The sequence below is a fragment of the Podarcis raffonei genome, chromosome Z (genome assembly GCF_027172205.1).
Source record: "Podarcis raffonei isolate rPodRaf1 chromosome Z, rPodRaf1.pri, whole genome shotgun sequence".
Classification (NCBI taxonomy): Eukaryota; Metazoa; Chordata; class Lepidosauria; order Squamata; family Lacertidae; genus Podarcis; species Podarcis raffonei.
In genome coordinates, this window is record NC_070621.1 from 8,850,354 (window position 1) to 8,869,930 (window position 19,577).

General features: G+C 45.6%; 1 protein-coding gene across 4 annotated transcripts in view; it reads left to right on the forward strand.

Moving 5' to 3' along the window:
* The first annotated feature begins 9,363 nt into the window (after window positions 1-9,363).
* WHRN (whirlin) overlaps window positions 9,364-19,577 on the forward strand; it is a 116,809-nt gene continuing 106,595 nt past the window's right edge. For 3 of the 4 annotated variants that reach the window (XM_053373823.1, XM_053373825.1, XM_053373826.1), the window contains exon 1: window positions 9,364-11,079. In XM_053373823.1, coding sequence (XP_053229798.1) covers window positions 10,258-11,079 — 822 coding nt within the window. In that variant the 5' untranslated portion in view covers window positions 9,364-10,257. The remainder of the gene's footprint in view (window positions 11,080-19,577) is intronic. The other variant, XM_053373824.1, reaches the window with a different exon arrangement.

Sequence of the window (19,577 nt, forward strand, 5' to 3'; positions counted from 1 at the left end):
TATTATTATTATTATTATTATTATTATTATTATTATTATTATTATATTTAGCCTGGAGAAGAGAAGGTAGCCATCTTCAAATATCTGAAGGGCTGCCACATGGAAGATGGAGCAAGCTTGTTTTCTTCTGCTCCAGAGGGAAAGTGGGTTCCAGATTTCAAAAAAGGAGATTCTGGTTAAACATCAGGAAGAACCTTCCGGCAGGAAGAGCTGTTCAGCAGTGGAATGGACTCCCTTGGAAGGTGGTGGACTCTCCTTCATTGGAGGTTTTTCAACAGAGGTTGGATGGCCATCTGTCAGGGATTATTTAGCTGTGGTTCCAGCATTGCAGGAGTTCCAACCCTACAATTCTATAATTCTCAAGCTGCCTTCTGCTTGCATAAGCACTGCAGAATGGGAACCAATGGCCCTCCATATATTGTTGGACACCAGCTTCTGTCAGCCAGCCAGCATGGGAGTTGTAGTCCAACAATATCTGGAACAACACAGGTTCCCCCATCCCTCCTTTCATATTTTAAGAGTGAATTTGATACCCTTTGAAAGAAGGTGGAATTGAAATATTGTAAAGCAATCTGATCCAATACTCTTAGGAGCAAATCTCATTCTCCCGAGTCCCCCATCCCCCGCTTCTTGTGACAGTATGTCCTTGTCCTCAGGCCAAATAATAGATTTAGTGGTAAAAGATCCAGATGGCTCAAGTCAATGTTGCTGATGTGACATTCCTCTACCGCTTGCTTAAATAGCCCAAGCAACTCATCATTTTTGTGGCGGGTGGAATCGCACCAGCAAATGGCAGGAATAGTAATGGAGCAATCTTTTAATTCCATCTTCTTTACTTTTAATGGCTATTTCCAATGGACACGTCTCTACTGCTTGCAAGGAATAACTTTTCAGCACCACATTGGTAGCACATCAAAGGGGTTGTCCCTCAAGTGTTCTTGAGGGATACAAAGAACACTACTAACTAAATGATGTTGTTAAAATAATTACAACGAGTAATTATTATTGTAAGATTGAGTATTAGTGTTCCTTTATTTCCCAGGAAGTTGCATACAACAACCTGACAATATACCTTGGATCAGGGTCAACCCAAAGCATTTTGCTGCCCAAAAGGAAGGATAAGAGGACATCCTGTTTACCATTCTGTGTACAAATCTTCCTTCAAAGGAGAACATGCTCCTTTGCATCTGAGGGCATCAGCCTGGCTTAGTGGGCCCAAGTTGGCACAGACAACTCTACTCCATCATATCTCTCTCTCTCTCTCTCTCTCTCTCTCTCTCTCACACACACACACACACACACACACACACCCCAGGTAACAGCTGCCTTTCTTTGCTTAGAGGTAGTTACATAAACACTCACGCTTGCTGTCTTTGCTGTGAATAACAAGATGGAGCATCCCAGTTTCCCTTTATTCTTCTGACTGAAGGCATTCAAGTTTTTCTAGAATTTGATCTGAATAGGAAAGAAATTCTTGTGCATGTGCTCCAGCTCTTTGTTTTGGTTCCTGTATAGACAATCTTTGCTGTACAAAGATTAAGATGTTAAATCCCCAGGTTCCTCTGCAAGGCCTGGGCCCCAAAAGTCATTGGGTCAGTCACTCAGCTACTTATCCGAGCACTTTTTTTTTGTTCTTACAATGGCTGTGGGTACCACCTGCTGAATTAGAGGACAGTAGTACTTTTCCTTTATATTGTTGTAGGTTTTGGGGGTGGGTGGGTTAGTCAGTATGATGCCTGAGTCCCTTCTGATTGCTGGGGTCCTGGATCCAGCAAGGGTTAACATCTAACAGAGGATCCCATTGCTGAATTAGCCAGGCAAGGGCCACAGTTGCCTTGAGTGTGGTCCTTGGTATGGCAAAGGAAGTTACCCTGGGCCAGAAGGCAAATGGGTAGGTCCCCCTTGTCACTTGGATGGTAGTGAGAAGGACAATAACCAAAGCTAGAGTGAGCTTGTGAGCTGGGTTAGAAGCAGGCAGAAATCTGAAAGTAAGAGTCATGCTTTATTTCAATTTGAATCCAAGGCTGCAGCTATGGGAGAAGCAAGACCTTCTGGGGTGTTAAAGCTGTGAGTCCCTCCCTCATAGGCTCACGTTGTATATATGTGTGTAAATAAACCAAGTATCATAAAGACACCACAATCTCTGCTGTCCTTTCCAAGGCTACCAAATCCTTGAACCCCTGAAGTCTTGCACCACTTGAAGATTGAGGTGGCGCACAACACTATTCTACGTTGATTATACTGACATATGAGACATAGGACTCAGCTATACAGCTGCAAATAATAAAAATTAAAAAATTGTCCAGTAGCACCTTATAGACTAAGTTTGTTCTGGTATAAGCTTTCATGTGCATGCACACTTCTTTTTTATTTATTTATTAATTTTTATTTCGACTGCATCAGACCAACACAGCTACCTACCTGAATCTAGCTGCAAATAAAACGTTTTAAGTGCATTTATAGTGCAATATCCAACGTGACACTAGATGGCAATGGTGAGCCTTAGGGGAAATTCAATGTATTTTTTTTTTTAAAAAAAATGCCCTTAAAAAGCATTTTCAGAATGGTTTTTATTTGTGTGTAGATTCCACCATGGTGTGATCGCTATTAACTTTTAAATTTGCCCTGTCTAATCCACCTGACAATTTGTAAAGCTTTCTTCTGTTAATAATAATAGTAATAATAATTCACAGTGTAGGAACAGGGGTGGGAGACTGGATCCAGCCAGCAGGCCAGATCCTTATCTCCCTGCTCTCCCTTGGGCTAAGTCTGACTAAGTGCCCCTCTGTCAAACATCTGACATCACAATTTTTGCGTTGTGCTGTGTAAGTGAGTAGAACATTTCTTATCTTTAAACTATAGAACAAACAATCTTCTTGGCTTTGAAATCTACAAAGGACAAGCTACTGTAGAGTAAAGGGATATATCACATAGCAGACAGAAGCAAGTCCTTCAGCAACACATAATAGGGAGTGGGAGGTGAATACTGTAAACCTTGCTATGATAATATAAATGTCAGAAGTGCTTTTTTAGGTTGATCTGTAAAATTCCGAAGGACTAATTTTGCAAAACAGACCATGGCAGTTAATGCAGTACTCACCTTTCTGTATCAAAACAATATTTCTGAGTTTTCTGAATGCCCCAGCTCCTTTGCTTAAAAAAATAAAAATTAATAAGAAGTTCTATATGCCAGAGGTTTTCAATCTTTTTGGGTCCACGGCTCCCTTGACCAACTACATTCTTTCTGTGGCACCCCTGTGGGGCTCAGGAGCCCTGTTATGTCTGCAGAGGTGGCAACCCCTCACCTCTTTTCAAACACCCCCCTTTGTGGAGTGTTCCCTCAACTTCCTCTCCTCTCTCCCCTCTCCTCAGGAGTCCTCCAGGCAGCTGCCACCTCCGCCCCTGGTCTGGTGCCTCCTCACACTGCCCCACAGGGGCCTGGGGAGCTCCCCCTGGCCAGCTCCAGAGGCACCATTCACTTGGGAAGCTTATAACCAGGGCAGCTGCTGCAACAAACAGCCTTGCAAGCCTTTGGGAGTCAGAAACCTGAGAGAGGCATCAGAGGAGGAAGGGAAGGAAAGAGGGTCAGAGGCCACCTCTGACCATCATTCAAAGCACTGCAGGATGCCATGACCCACTGGTAGAAAACCACTGCTATATGCTTTGATTTGTGTGGTGGCCCCTATTCCCCTACCCGAACTGCAATTCCCAAAGTGCTTTAAAAATCAATCCATTTCCTAGGAAAGTCTGGAAATTGTAGCTTGTGGGGGGGGGTAGGAGTCTCCACACAACTCTTAGCACCCTTAAACTACACTTCCCATGATTCTTTTGGTGAAGCAATGGCTGTTAAAAGTGCTATCATCCTGCTTCTAGATGTTTAGTGCAGATGCACGGGGCGGGTTCCACACAGAAATTACTCTACAAAATACAGTATAAAGATTAGGCATGAAAGAGACAAAGTGCCAGGCAAGGCTTCACCACTTGCATTTGTGGTGGTGGTGGTGGTACATCACAACTGACAAAGAAGCTATTCACTAAGCATAGACTTCCACTGAAGAAAACATCATCCAACTACACCAGACTATTAATAAGCAACAAACTACAGCTCCTGGGCTTCTTTTGGAGGCAGCTATGATTGTTGGCGTTGTGGGTTAAACCACAGAGCCTAGGACTTGCCGATCAGAAGGTCAGCGGTTCGAATCCCCGCAACGGGGTGAGCTCCCGTTGCTCGGTCCCTGTTCCTGCCAACCTAGCAGTTCGAAAGCACGTCAAAGTGCAAGTAGATAAATAGGTACCTCTCCAGCGGGAAGGTAAATGGCGTTTCCATGTGCTGCTCTGGTTCACCTGAAGCGGCTTAGTCATGCTGGCCCCATGACCCGGAAGCTGTACGCCAGCTCCCTTAGCCAATAAAGCGAGATGAGCGCCGCAACCCCAGAGTTGTCTGTGACTGGACCTAATGGTCAGGGGTCCCTTTACCTTTACCTTATGATTGTTTAAAGTGGTGTGATACTACTTTAAATGTACAGTATAGATGCAGTTTGTTAAGGATATTGAGAGTTATTAGGAGTCCCCTATTCTTCTCACAGAGCTACAATTCCCAGAGTTCCCTGGGAAGAGGGATTGAGTGCTAAACCACTGTGGTAGTTGTAGGCCTTGGTCAGGTCAATAAACGCCATATACTGGGGTTGGTTTTGCTCTCTGCATTTTTCTTGAAGCTGTTGAGAAGTGAAAATCATGTCAACTGTCCCCCTAGAAAGTTGAAAACCATTTTGGGATTCAGGAAGGGTATCCTGGATATAAATAGGAGACAGTTTGCTAAGATCCTTACAAGAATTTTGCCAGCCATGGTCCTACACAATGTCAAAGGGAAACTCCCCACTGGGGTAGAAATCATATATTGAACAGATTTGAGTAGGCTGATAGTAAAGAGTGAGGTTACCATAAGCTCTGTCATAAAGTTTCAATATGCTGTTGACAACGTAATGTGTACACACTCAGAGGATGACCTCCAAACCATGTTACACCAAAGTGCTGCACCAACAAGCACAAAACAACTCCACAGCGCCACAATTCCACCTTAATCGTGTAACGTTGGGAAATGTTGATTATTTCTCCTACCTAGGCAGTTATCTTTCCAGAAGGGCCAACATGGATGTCAAAATCCAGCATCGCCTGAGCTCTGTGAGTGCAGCTTTCTCCTGATTGAAGTGAAGAGTGTTTGAGGACCGGGACATTCACAGGGAAACCAAAATGCTTGTTTACAAAGTTGTTGTACTACCAACTTTACTGTATGCTTGTGAAACATGGACCACTTATAAATGCTATCTCAAACTCATTAAAAGATTCCATCAATGGTGTCTCCAAAAAAATTTGCACATCACTTGGGAAGAAACCAGTGTTGAAGCAATGATTCTTCAATATCAACTTCATTGGACTGGTCATGTTGTTTGGATGCCTGATTATCATCTTCCAAAGTAACTACTCTTCTCTCAACTTAAGAATGGAAAGTGAAATGCTGGTGGACAACAAAAGAGGTTTAAAGATGCTTTCAAGGCAAAACTAAAAAATGTAATATAAAGACCGACAACTGGAAAACATTGGCCTGTGAGCACTCCAATTGGAGAACAGCCTTTACCAAAGGTGTCATGGACTTTGAAGAAGCACAAACTCAGGACAAAAGGGATAAAAGAGCTAACAGGAAGGCACATTTGGCAAATCCTCACTGTTATCAACTCCTGCATGGAAACCTATGTCTCCACTAGAAAGGATGTGTGGATCCAGAATTAGCCTCTATAGTCACTTACGGACACACTGTTAAGACCATATTCATGGAAGACAATCTTACTCAGCTACGAGTGATAGAAGAAGAAGAAGAAGAAGAAGAAGAAGAAGAAGAAGAAGAAAAGAAGAAGAAGAAGAAGAAGAAGAAGAAGAAGAAGAAGAAGAAGAAGAAGAAGAATGCTTTACCCGGGAAGGCTCACCTGGCACCATCTTTATCTAATTTTAGGTGTCATGCAGACTCTTTCCTTTTTCACCCAGGCTTTTCATCCTTAATATGAAGGGTTTCACATAAGTGTGGAGCAGGAACTGTAAGACCTGAGTTTTATTTGCATAGATGTGCTTTTTAAGGTTTCTATTGTGTTTGCTGCAATCGGTTTTAGTGTTTACATAGTGTTTGTAGGTTACTTTGGGTCACTTTTTCTCTAGTTGCAATTAAATTTGCTTTATTCTATGCCAGGATGAAAGAGCGTTATGTAGAGAACCGTATTCTTTATCAAACCTTCCATTGGATCTCTGGGTGCCTTGTTTAAAAACAAAAACCTCTCTGCTAATTAAAATTTGAGTGCTAAACTTGAGCAATGAATTAGCATATGGTGAGAGGCTTAGTCTAAGCTGGGAAAGTGGTACCATCATAATGTGATATAAAGGAGCTTTAAATGTATGGTGAGGGTACAATCTAAGATTGTCTTCAAATGTCTGAAGGGCATTAATTGAAGAATATACAAAGACTGCAATAATTTGATTCTAGTGTATTATTCGTTTCCTGGGTGGCTCTTCAAAGTACATACAAATGGAAATTTTTCTCTTGGAATGCATTGTCAAAATACTTGACAGGGGATGATGCTGAACTCTGCGCTCCTTTGGGGTTCTCTTCAGATGGGGACTTCAGGTGGGAATTGTATTTTTCTGTTGTAAACCACCCTAGGATCTTTGGATGAAGGGCAGTAAACGAAGAAGAAGAAGAAGAAGAAGAAGAAGAAGAAGAAGAAGAAGAAGAAGAAGAAGGGACTGCCACCATTGCAAGGAAGCAGGCTTTGGCTAAGCTTTAGGAGAACTTAATGACTACAAATGAAAAAGCTTTCCAAATCGGTACTAGCAAGGTGGCATGGTGATAACTTGGGACGAAGTGGGGAGTCTTGCTCCCTGCATCTACTGCTGATGCCACGCAGAGCCTCTGACAGTCATTTAATCGTTCTTGCCCAACCGGAATTGAAATTAAAATGCCAACCTGCTTTTATAGTCACTTAGAACACACTTACTCCTGCCCTCCCCACCCGCAGTGCACACTCCTGTAGATACGGCATTCTAGGGGCTAATTGCCTGACTTTCCCCCTTCTTTCTAAAAAGCACTTCAGAGTCAGAAAGTGCTCTGTAAGTACAAAAGCTTTTTGTTGTAATTAAGCAGCCCAAGCTAGGGAACATAAAACACAAATTTCAAGAAGATTAGCTTTCTTTGCGTACGCTCAGCCATAGCTTTAATGGCAACTATTTCTTAGTTATACACTGTGGCAGGGAGGGGAAATGGTTGCGCTCAATCCGGGGCAGGAGCGCAGAACCGTTTTTCAGGCCACAAGTCACATTCATATCTGGGTAACCTTCTGGGAGGCGAGTTGCCAGTGGTGCAGGGACAGCCCAATACATTTTGGCACCTTAGACAAACACAAAATGGTGCTCCCCTTGCCAGGGAAGAAGTGGGGAGTGAAGATCTACACCAGGAACGAGGTTGGGAGGAGACCAGCAGCACCTCCTCCTACTTGCCAATAGGCCACTGCGTGGGGTGGGGGCTGCTGAGGAGTGGCAAATCTGTCCTCCAAGGAGCTTGTCCTATCTGTTGTTGCCACTGTGGTAGCAGCGGCAGCAGTAGGTGACGCATTGATTGGAGGGCAGATCTGCTGCCCTTGTGAATCCTCAGCACTAGGCAGCTACTTCACCTTGCCTTGTGGGTGGGCTGGCCCTGCAGTGGTAGGTGGGACAACAAATGCAAAATTTTAGCTTTGTGCACTAGGCTACTTTCTTCCCACATTGTCTGTCTTTTCTCCACCCAGGCAAGCAAGAACCATTATCTGAGTACAAGGACACATTCCAACCAGGCAAAACCCCTCAAGAGGACTTGGGCTGTTTTGTGCTACAAACCCCAGGTTTTGTGCTGTCCCCTCCAAATGATGTGTACTGTCAGTTCAAATCAAGCTTCAGAGCTTCAGTTCTGTCTAGCTCAGAATTGTCTATACTGGCTGGCAGTGGCTCTGCAAAGTTTCAGGGAGGGGACATTCCCAACCCGACCTGGAGATGCCAGGACCGAACTTGGGACCTTCTCTGTGCAGAACAGACACTCTGTCCCAAAAACCACATTGCCTGGTGGTGGTGGGTTGTAGCTGATGAAACCCCAATCCTCAAAGAGAGTATGTGCAAAGTGCTTTTCTTTCATCACTTGTAACCGCAGTCTGTGCCCCACACATTTGGGTTGGAGGTGTCAGTAGACGTCTGAAATGAATAGTGCTCGAGTGAACAGATCTGTCTCAAAGATGCACCTTCCCTGTATAACCTCCACATTCAGAGGCAGTCTGCTTCTAGAATTAGGAGTGAGCAGTGAGGTGGCCAATAATTGCCTTCTCAGCTGCCCCTGGAAGCTGCCTTTATCCCCTTGAAACTAGCTTGGCTTCCTTTACCTCCAAGGCCATAAAAAGCAGGAACTCAATGATGCTTTTGAATTATGGTGCTGGAGGAGACTCTTGAGAGCCCCATGGACTGCAAGAAGATCAAACCTCTCCATTCTGAAGGAAATCAGCCCTGAGTGCTCACTGGAAGGACAGATCGTGAAGCTGAGGCTCCAATACTGTGGCCACCTCATGAGAAGAGAAGACTCCCTGGAAAAGACCCTGATGTTGGGAAAGATGGAGGGCACAAGGAGAAGGGGACGGCAGAGGACGAGATGGTTGGATAGTGTTCTCGAAGCTACCAGCATGAGTCTAACCAAACTGCGGGAGACAGTGGAAGACAGAAGTGCCTGGAGTGCTCTGGTCCAGGGGGTCACGAAGAGTCGGACACGACTAAATGACTAAACAACAGCAACAACAATGAATGCAGCAAGACTCTAGCCCTCACTTTTTAAAAAGCCTGCTACACAACTGTATTATGGTAGTCACCTGGATCCTTGCCTCTCAGAACTTCATAAAGTACTGAAAAGGTTTGTTTGTTGTTTTGCAAGTAGTGTAGAAAAGCTCCACCTGTCAGCTTTCCACCTGCCATGTTGGAGTGCCCTGTAAGGAGGTGTATGCTAGCTAACTGGAATGCCGCTTAGCAGACAAGCGTCCAGTTCGTATAGCTTTCGGGAGGAGGAGCTGGTGACGAGAGACTCCATCCGTTGGATTTCCGCCTGCCGCACAGCTTTTAAAGGCCCGGGGGGGAGGTCATGCTTGCAGGCAGTTCCCTCAGGTGTTGCCATCCAAGTCGCCTGGGTAGATCAGCCAGCCAGCGAGCCTTGGCTCCCCGCCGCCCGCCCCGCCTCCTCCTCCGCGAGTACCTTCACCTCTGCTGAGCCGGACTGTATCGGACCGTCTCCAGGCAACGGGGGAAGGCGCGTCACTTCCTGAGCAGCTGCTGCCAAGAGGCTGGCCCCAGCAGGCAGGCAGGCTGGCAGCTTGGCGGAGCAGAGCCGCTCAACAGTTTAGCAAACTCTCCCTCCGTCCCCTCCTCTAGCGGCACCAGCTCAGCAGTCAGCTCCGTAGGAAAGGACTTTTCTTTGCAAAGACCAAAGAGTGTAAAGCAGGAGAGGCCGTCGAGTATTTTTGTTTCTTCGCTTCGCGTGTTTATTCTGTTATAATATATTGTGACGAATCGCAAAATTAAACAAAGAGTAGATTGGGGAGGCCAGGACTTCACGCGCAAAAAGAGAGAGGCGATCTCTCAACGAGAAGATCTACATAAGAGCCGCCGGCGCGCATACACCGCAAATCCCCAGCGCTACTTCTCCGTGGTGTGTGTGTGTTTTTCTTTTCCCTGCAAGAGGGTGAGAGGATCATATACCACAGAAGACCCTCGAAGCTCCATTTATCTACAGAAGGAGTAGGAAGATCCGTGACTTCTCCTGCCGCGCTGGAGCGTTTCGGAACCAGCCCAGATCGCGCCCGCTCTACGTAAAAAGTGGCGAAAACTCGGCAAGAAGATTCGGAGAGACCGCGAAGTTCTGAGTCTTCCCTCGGCGGCTCCGAGAAGGAGGAGAACGGAAGGGATTTCTCCTCTCCTCTTCCTCTCCTTCCCCTATCTCTATGGCTGTCCTTCCCTCCGGCTCTCCCCTCTGGCCAAGGAGGGTGAAAAGAGCGGAGTTGCCCCATTCGAAACCGGAGCCTCTTCCCGTCTAAGCTCCGGCAGCAGCTCCCGAGTTTGCCCTCCGATGTCCTGACACTTCCCTCCTCCCCCTCCCATTAGCGAGCGCCTTCCACTGGCTGCCCAAGACCTGTCGCTTGGGGAGGGGGGGCCATGAGCGCGGATCTGGATCGCATGTCTCTGGGATCGTGCTCTTCCGCAGCCTCGTCTTCCCAGTCCAACACCTTCGGCGGCGCGGCGGCTGGGGGCCAGCTAGGGCCCGCGGCGGCGGCCGGAGCTGGAATCCGCCTGCTGTCGGCCAACGTGAGGAAACTTCATGGGGCGCTGAACCTGCTCCTGAACGAGGCGGAGAAGGAGCAGTTTATCCACTGCTTGAACGTCTATCATTGCCGGAGGAACGTCTTCGATCTGGTGCAGACCCTCAAAGTCCTCCTAGACGGCCCCGAGAAGAGGCAGCTCCTGCCCATGTTGCGCCTGGTCATCCCTCGCTCGGACCAGCTGCTCTTCGACCAGTACACCTCCGAGGGGCTCTACTTGAAGGCGGATTTCTTGCCTGCCAACAGCTCCGGCAGCGCGGGCCTCGACTGCACTGGATCTGCACGGACCCTGCCGACGCCAGCCCCGGCCACCCGCTCCCCGTCTCCCACTCAGACTGGCCACTTCTGGCCCCCCGCTCTCGCCTCGCGGAGGTCACTGCAGGATTTCAGCACCACACTCGACGGGACAGTTCCCCTGGGCGCCTCCGGCTTGGAGGAACTCCGCGGGGAGATCAGGCAAGTGATCCTCAGGAGGAACAAGGCCCAAGAGGGTTTAGGATTCAGCATCCGAGGGGGCTCTGAGCACGGAGTCGGGATCTATGTCTCCCTGGTGGAACCAGGCTCCCTGGCTGAGAAGGAAGGCCTCCGGGTGGGAGACCAGATCCTGAAAGTCAACGACAAGCCCTTGGACAAGGTGACCCACGCTGAAGCCGTCAAGGTAAGGTGGGACACAAGACAGGCTGACAGGGTGGTGGTATCTAGGGCTGTCATTTACAGCCCCTGCCTTTGCTGGTCCAAGTCTCTTCCAGTAATTGTAGTACTTTGCTTGAGGTGTCTAGCTGGTTGATAGAGGCAGGGTGGTCTAGTGGTAAGGGCATATGGCAGCTGTCCTCCAACCTGATGGACTCCAGATGTTGTTGGACTACAGGGGCTGACACAAGGGAAATGGTGCAAGCTTTTTTTTCTTCTGCTCAAGAGGATAGGACCCAAATCAATAGATTCAAATTACAAGAAAGGAGATACTGACTAAATACTAGGATTTTTTTCCTGACATTAAGAGCTGCTGGACAATGGAATGGGCTGCTCCTGAAGGTGGTGAATTTCCTTCACTGGGTTTTCAAACAGGTTGGATGGTCATTTGTCAATTATCATTTAGCTATGATTCCTGCATTCCAGGGGGCTGAACTAGATAACCCTTGGGGTCCCTTCCAACTCTTCCAACTCCAACAGCATGGCCAGGAAAGTTGAAGTAGTTCAGCCTTCACTAGGGTGAATTCCTCCAGATGGTTTGGACTAAACTTCCATCACCCGGGAGTAATGTGAGTTGTAGCCCAAAGTGAAGACTAATTAGGGGATTATATTAAGAAACTTACACAATCCTGATCACTGATAGAGATGCCTTCCATCTCTTCAAAGGAGCCCAGTTCCACCAGGCAGACACAGGTGTGCCAATGCAAACATGGGCAGGAGTTGGGGGCTTCAACCAGTCACATGGTTGCAGCCTGGCATAGCTTTCAGTGTTGTTGCAATCAAATAGAAAGCTATTAATCATGGAAGTTGATAGAACAGAGGTAACCCCGCTATAGGTCACCCTAATTTCCTTGAAGGAAGATTAGGATATAACAATGTGTGTTTGCAATGTAAATAGTAGCTAGGGGAATGAGTGAATGAGTAAATAGTAGCTAGGGTGTGGAGGGGGTCTCTTCCTTTGCTGCCACAGTCCTTATAAAAGTCCTCTCTCTGAAGCTGCTATTTTTAGCTACTGAGCTAAATTCAAGGTTTTATTACGGGGGCATAAAGCCCTATCCAGCTTAAGACCAGGATATCTGAGAAGCCACCTCTTCCCTACATCTCATCCCTGTCCTTTAGTCTTATGGGTAGAGATCTGTTGATGGTGCTGCATACCCCAAAGTGCCATGGCTCACTAAAGTAGAATCCGCTTTGCATGCAGAAGGTCTCAGGTACAATCTCCAGTATCTTCAAGTAGGATTGGGAGCAATCCTGGAGAGCCATTGCCAGTCTGTGCATACAATTCCATGCTAGATGGACCAATGGTCTTGTAAGGCAGCTTCCTGTGTTCCTGTGCATCCCTGTGGGTAAAGCATACTGTTACCTGAGCATGTGTTTTTAGCATTGTGTCACCAGTTCTCTGGCATTCTCTTCTGTTAGATTGCCACATTTTGGACATTTGTTTAATAATCTTTCATTTTCTCCCAAGCCTTCCAAAATTAGGCTTGTTGTTTGTTTGTTTGTTTGTTTGTTTGTTTGTTTGTTCGCTTGCTTGCTTGCTTGCTTGGTTTTTGAACCTGCCCTTTACCATAAGGTCCCAGGGTGAGTTACAACCTAATTTACAGTTATAAAACCATGACAATTATAAAAACAATTTAAACTATCTCTAGTGGAACAGAGACATATAAATTCAACAAAAAGGGTGGATCTCACAAAATGAAATAAGCTGCATTTCTTCAGTTCCGTATTCATCTTTTTATGTTTTCATATTCTTCTATGATCCATTTTATTTTTAAAAATAGTTTCTGCACTTCACTTTTTATGCTGATTTGTTGTTTCCTTGTGCTGTATTTTGTGCTTTCATATTTTATTGCTACGTGGAGGCTCCCCCCCCCCCCTTAGAGATCTGAAAGCTGCTTTGTGGAGCAAGTTACTTTAAGGCAGAGGATTCCTTTTTATGAATGAATGAATTTCAGTTTCAATGAATGCTTCCATTGGCACCAATGGAAACTTTCCTTGAAATATGAATATTGGCTCTGGAGAGGTTATTTTTTAATCAGAGTATGGCAAGGAGAGAATTAAAGCCCCCTTCCCATTCACCCTTGGGCTGTTTAGACATTGACTGAATACCTGCTCCCATTTACTCTGCATTCAGTGCTGTCCCACCACTGGTTTGGGATGAACAACATTAGCTACAATACATATCTATCCTGCCCTTTTCTTATGAAATGCTTCATTCTGATGCATTCCCCCTGCCCACCAAATTGACTTTGATATGAACTGAGAAAGGTAACAACCTCACTGCATTTTGAGCCAATAATGTGTGCACAGCTTTTCCTATACCTGCTGTTAACGTTATAAGAATAAAAAAGCTAATGCAATTCTAGGCTTAATCAGGTGAACTGTAGTGTACAAATCAAGGGAAGTAATAGTACTGCTCTATTATGCCTTGGTCAGAACCCATCTGCAGTACTGTGTCCAGTTCTGGGTGCCACAGTTTAAAAAGGATATTCACAAGCTGGAACATGTGCAGAGGAGAGCGACCAAGATGATAAAGAGTGGTGAAAACCAAGCCTTATGAGGAACATTTGAGGAAGTTGGGTATGTGTAGCCTGGAAAAGAGGAGACTGAGAGATGTTACAATAGCCATCAACTATCTGAAGTATTTCCATATGGATGATGGAGCAAGCTTGTTTTCTGCTGTTCCATTGGGTAGCATCCAATGGATTCAAATTACAAGGAAGTAGATTCTGACTAAACATTAGGAAGAATATTCTGATGATAAGACCTGTTTGACTGGGGGACAGATTCCCTCAGAAAATGATGGACTTTCCTTCATTGGAGGTTTTTAAACATCCATCACTGGGTGGCCAGGGATTCTTTAGTTATGTTTCCTGCATTGTATGGGGGTTGGACTAGATGACCATTGTGTCCTTACCAACTCTCTAATAATAGTAATAATAATAATAATAATAATAATAATAATAATAATAATAACAATAATAATAATATTTCTACCCCGCCCATCTGCCTGGGTTTCCCCAGTCACTCTGGGCGGCTTCCAACAAAAGATTAAAAATACAGTGTACCTCGGGTTAAGAACTTAATTCGTTCTGGAGGTCCGTTCTTAACCTGAAACTGTTCTTAACCTGAAGCACCACTTTAGCCAATGGGGCCTCCTGCTGCTACCACACGATTTCTGTTCTCATCCTGAAGCAAAGTTCTTAACCTGAGGTACTATTTCTGGGTTAGCGGAGTCTGTAACCTGAAGCATCTGTAACCCGAGGTACCCTGTACATTAAAACATAAGTCATTAAAAACTTCCCTAAACAAGGCTGCCTTCAGATGTCTTCTAAATATCAGATAGTTGTTTATTTGACATCTGATGGGAGGGCATTCCACAGGGGGGGATTTATGTGAATCTATAATATACAGAATACATGACAATAATCTAGGGGTTGTCCAGTAACAACAGTAGTTGCTCCAGGTACATCCCCATCATCTGGGTGAAGAAGGCAGTGCCAGCTGGTGTCATAGGCAAATAACTTGTGCCAATTGGCAGGGTGATCCATCTCCTTCCCTTTCTCCTTATTCCATCAACCCCCACCCCCTTATGTCCCCCTATGCCGCATGAAGATTTTCCAAACCCTAAAAATCCTCAAAAATTGCCTAGTGATTAATCTCATAATTAGTGCATAATCATAATCATAGGCTGCAAACAAATTCTCTTATTAATTATTCCCACAAAGTATACCATTGTTCAGCACAATAATCTTTCCTTCTGTTGATGTTTGGTAATGTGTGCTGATGCTTATTCAGCCCAAATGGTACCTGCCCGCAGACAAGAGAGGTATCAGCAGGTTTGGAGCAACTCCCACCTTTGCAGAAGTTCAAACCATCTTTTGTTGAGATGAGACCTAAAGGGAAGATCCAAAACAGATGAATGAGAATTGAGTGCTTTCAGTGGTAATGGAATTCTCTGTTATCATTGTTTGCGGGTAGTAGAGATGGAAAATCAGCTGGAAGGGGGAGTGGAGGAGGGCAAGCTTGCTGACTGGAACTTGATTTTGCAACATTTTATTGCACTGGAGTCTGGTCACAGGTGACACATCCTAGTTTGCTGCTTGAGGCAAAATGGGAAATGCCCCCTCTGGCCTGTGGCAGCCACCACACTACCTACATCACCTGCCCCACTGCTAGCAGAGAAGTGGATTTCAGGTGAGAGCTCACTGGCTTCTGGTGAGATCTCACACGCTCCACAAGATCTCACATAATTTCAGTGAATTCTTGCTGGCAATGGGTGAGATCTTGCCAAAATTTATGTCAGTGCCAGTGCCACTTCTCCATCACGGTGGAGCAGGTGAAGTACCAGCCTAATGGCATTGTAGGCCCTGAGTCTGGTCCATTAGACCATTAGAATGAATGGGGCAGTGCCCCACCAAACTCAGTCTGCTCTTAGCCAGCACCTGCCTACCTTCTTACTTACAACCAGCCCAGGGAATGGACCTGGCCATCAGATTCCTCTCTTTAGTCTCAGTTCTTTCCTTGCAGAACTCAGCAGGAAGAAGGATGGGAAGAAAATTAGAATGGGTTGCCTCCAACTGTTGTTGTCTCTGGCTCTGCCTATTGTTGGCTTACCTGTCTTCTGCCTTACCAACCTTAATGAGCACAAGCCACAATTGTGAAGCATAAGAACTCAGAAAAAAATGCCAAGATTCAGTTATAAAAAGCTTTTTCACTTATTCAATAAGTATCCTAAACAAAACAACAATCCTAGTATGTTTGTTATTTCAGTTAGGGAGGTGATGACAGAATGGTCCTTCTAAAAAGTGGAAGAATGTTTCTTCTGTAATCAAAACTGAGTTCTTTCTGTGCTGCCCCAAATCCAGACAGAGGCAAGTTTCAAAATATTCTGGAATGGAGCACGAGCTATCTAGGACTTCTTATGTTCAAGATCCCACTGAAATGAGCAGCAGTTTGATGACAGCTCATTTGAGTTTAGGAGTAAGGTAAAGGGACCCCTGACCATTAGGTCTAGTCGTGGCCGACTCTGGGGTTGCGGAGCTCATCTCGCTTTATTGGTTGCGGAGCTCATCTCGCTTTATTGGCTCATCTCGCTTTATGTGGCCAGCATGACTAAGCCGCTTCTGGCGAACCAGAGCAGCGCATGGAAACGCCGTTTACCTTATCCGCCGGAGCAGTACCTATTTATCTACTTGCACTTTGACGTGCTTTCGAACTGCTAGGTTGGCAGGAGAAGGGACCAAGCAATGGGAGCTCACCCTGTCGCAGGGATTTGAACCACCAACCTTCTGATCGGCAAGTCCTAGGCTCTGTGGTTTAACCCACAGCGCCACCTGCGTCCCTGAGCTTAGGAGTGGGAGGGTGCAATTTGCTCAGGAGAAGCTCCTACTGGCTTGGGTGCATATTTGTACATTTTTGCTTGTGTACAATGCATATTTTGCATATTTGTATATTTGGTGGAGGGCTATGGCCCAGTGGTAGGGCATCTGCTTTGCACACAGAAAGTCATTGTTCAATCCCCAGCATCTCCACGTAGAATTGAAGATGTTCCCTGGCTGCAAACCTGGAGAGCCACAGCCAGTCAGTTAAGATAATACTGAGCTAGATGGACCAGTGGTCTGTCTTCCTTTGTTCTGGTCTTTTTGTCATGCTGAAGAAACAGGCTGCTTCTGGTCAGGAATGATGAACTGTTACCCTGCAGACCAGGTTCTCACAAATAGACATGCACCAAGACTCTTTTTTGTTCCCAGAACACCCACCGATCTTGCCTGAAGAACAATTGTAGCATCTTTGGCAGCGAAGGGGAAAGAGTAAGACATCAGAACCACCTATAAACAGCAGTTTGAGAAATGCTGCAAGGGAAGTTTGAGAGATGGCAAAATGGGTCTCTGTTGCTGCTTCTGCTTTCTGCTCTTATGATCTGGTACATCAGTGAAACATGACAAAGAAGTATATTGAGATGCCACTCAGCTTGCAAAAGCTAGCTCCTTTTCATACATTCTCTCCTTTCTTAACAGGTTTCAGCCTGTGTATAACAATCTACCAGCCTCCTAGTCTTTTTCAATGTGCCAACAACATAGATGTCATGCCCAGCCTTGTCCTCTGAGCAGGACACCCAATTCCTGAGGACGCACTGCACCTCTTTTAGACTGAAGACTTGAAGCAGCAGGCAGGGTCTCCTGTCGTCAGCCTTGACAATCCTGAGAGTACAAGGTGAGGCTCGCCAAGGCTGACTCCAGGGAATTTCCTTGAGGCCCGGGGGCCTTGGGATAGGGTCCAGTTTACCAGTGAATGAAGCCTGAGTGGAGTCCAAGAGAGACAGAGCCACTCCCCCCCCCCCCACAAAAAAACCCCTAAGAGGACAGGTGCCTAAAGATTCTGGCCCAGGCCCACGTCCATGATGAATTGCATGCACAAGAGGCCCAAACCTCTGTGTGACTCTGAAGAAAAGGCAGTGGCAGACCTACATTTTGGGGCCCTGGAGCTTGCACTTTTATGGGGTCCCCTTCACAATCAGCAACAAGGTCTAGGTAATCACTGTTATCTTCTTCAACAGGTTTATTTGCAACAACCTTTTAAAACATCTGTGATACTGACTCTCAAACTTTGGGATTGTTGAAATATATACAACAAAAAAATCAAACAATTTGAGTCATGCAACTCAATTGGGTCAACTGGACCCGGTTTTTAAAAAAGCAATGTGGTTCTGGGGCCCCTCTGGGATTTGGGTCCCTTAAGCTTAAGCTTCAATGGTTTCATACTTCTCAAGCAAAGGGTCTCTCAGAACACCATTCAGCAGTGACAGCTGGCATTAGGCATTACCTCAGAGATAGGCTGTATCAGTCTTTGCTGGAATAACGCAGGTCTATAGGCCCCTGGTACAAGATACCATAACTTAGCTGATGCGAACCCTTGGGCTGTTACCTTCTGTCATTGCCTATGGCAGGGCTGTAACTACGGTGCGGCGGGGGGGGGGGGATCTGGTTTTTTTTGCCCTGGGTGAAGCTTCCAGGGGGACACCATTGAGGCTCCGTGTGGGTGTGTGTGCCAAATCCAGGTGAAATAAAGCCTAATTTTGCCCCTAGCCTATAGATCACCTTTTTGGGACTCAGACTGATTACTGATGCCTGGTTCTGGTTTGTCTATGACTTTACATGCATAACTTACCCTGCTTCAGTTTGGCAATCTCATAGGTGATGCTTTAACTTCCCTGGGCGCTATAAGCTACCCCACAAACTGAACTTGCTGCAGCAACAATAAAAGAGATGACCTTTCATTAAAATAGCCAGCATTTATCACTTTGGTAAATGTTGGACAAAAGTAGCTTACTGATGTCAGAAGGATTCTTTTGTGCCAACAAGCTGTAAGGGGGGAAAGTGCAAGGGAAGGATTCTGTTCCACATCATGCACTTCAGCTTACTTGATTCTAAAGTGATAATGATTCTATTTGCTATCCCTCCAAATGTGATGTTAATGCTTGACTGATTAGCATTTATATAAAATACTTGGAGAACCTGATAAGAACATGGCTAAGCATATGCTGGTGCTCAGTATTCTTGCTATATAATTGAATCTGCTTAGTAATTAGAAATGAAAAAAAATAATACTGTGATTTCCTGTACCTTGTTCTGCTTTCCAAGAAATAATTTTGAAGATCTATATACCACATTCATGATGTAGCTTATAACAGATTGTGATAATATAAAGAGCCCCCAAACTCACTCTCTCACACAGACTCACACATATTCGTGTGTATATACACACCCAACAGCCTTGGGGCTCATCCAGACTTCTGCTTGATCCTCAAAACCCAACCTTTAGCACTCAAGCAAAGCAAATATCAATTGGGTTTTTCCTAGATTGATGTTTGCTAAAGCTAAAGAGTGAGTTTTCTCCAGGAAAAGAGCAGGGTAAACTCAAAACCACTTGGACCTGTGCTTTCTTGGCATGGGACAAGCAGAAGTATGGATGAGTCCAAATCAGCATTTGGAGCCACCGGTTATTTCAGGCAGGAAGAAGGAAACTGCTCCTTCCTCTTGATCAATGGATTTGGCCAGGCTAATGTGCCCTTTGCCATTTTTCTTCGGAGCTGGGGGATGCAGCCTCACAGTGACCCTTTATCTCCTGGATGATGGCAGAGGCTAGTGTCTGCTGCCCTTCATTTTAACAGGGACTGGGAATTAGCAGGTTCTGAAATTGTCAACTGTTCAGTGGGAGAATGGAGGCCCTGGCTATTCCTGGCTATCACTGGCTCTCCTGTCAGAACATTTCTGACCATTTCACCCCATTGTACAACCAGGCTGAATCTATGCACATATAAAAACCATTCTGAAAATGCTTTTTTTAAAAAAAACACACACCACACAAACACATTGAATTTTCCATAAGGCTCACCATCCCCATCTAGTGTCACATTGTATATTGCACTTAGAACACACTTAAAACGTTTTATTTGCAGCTGTA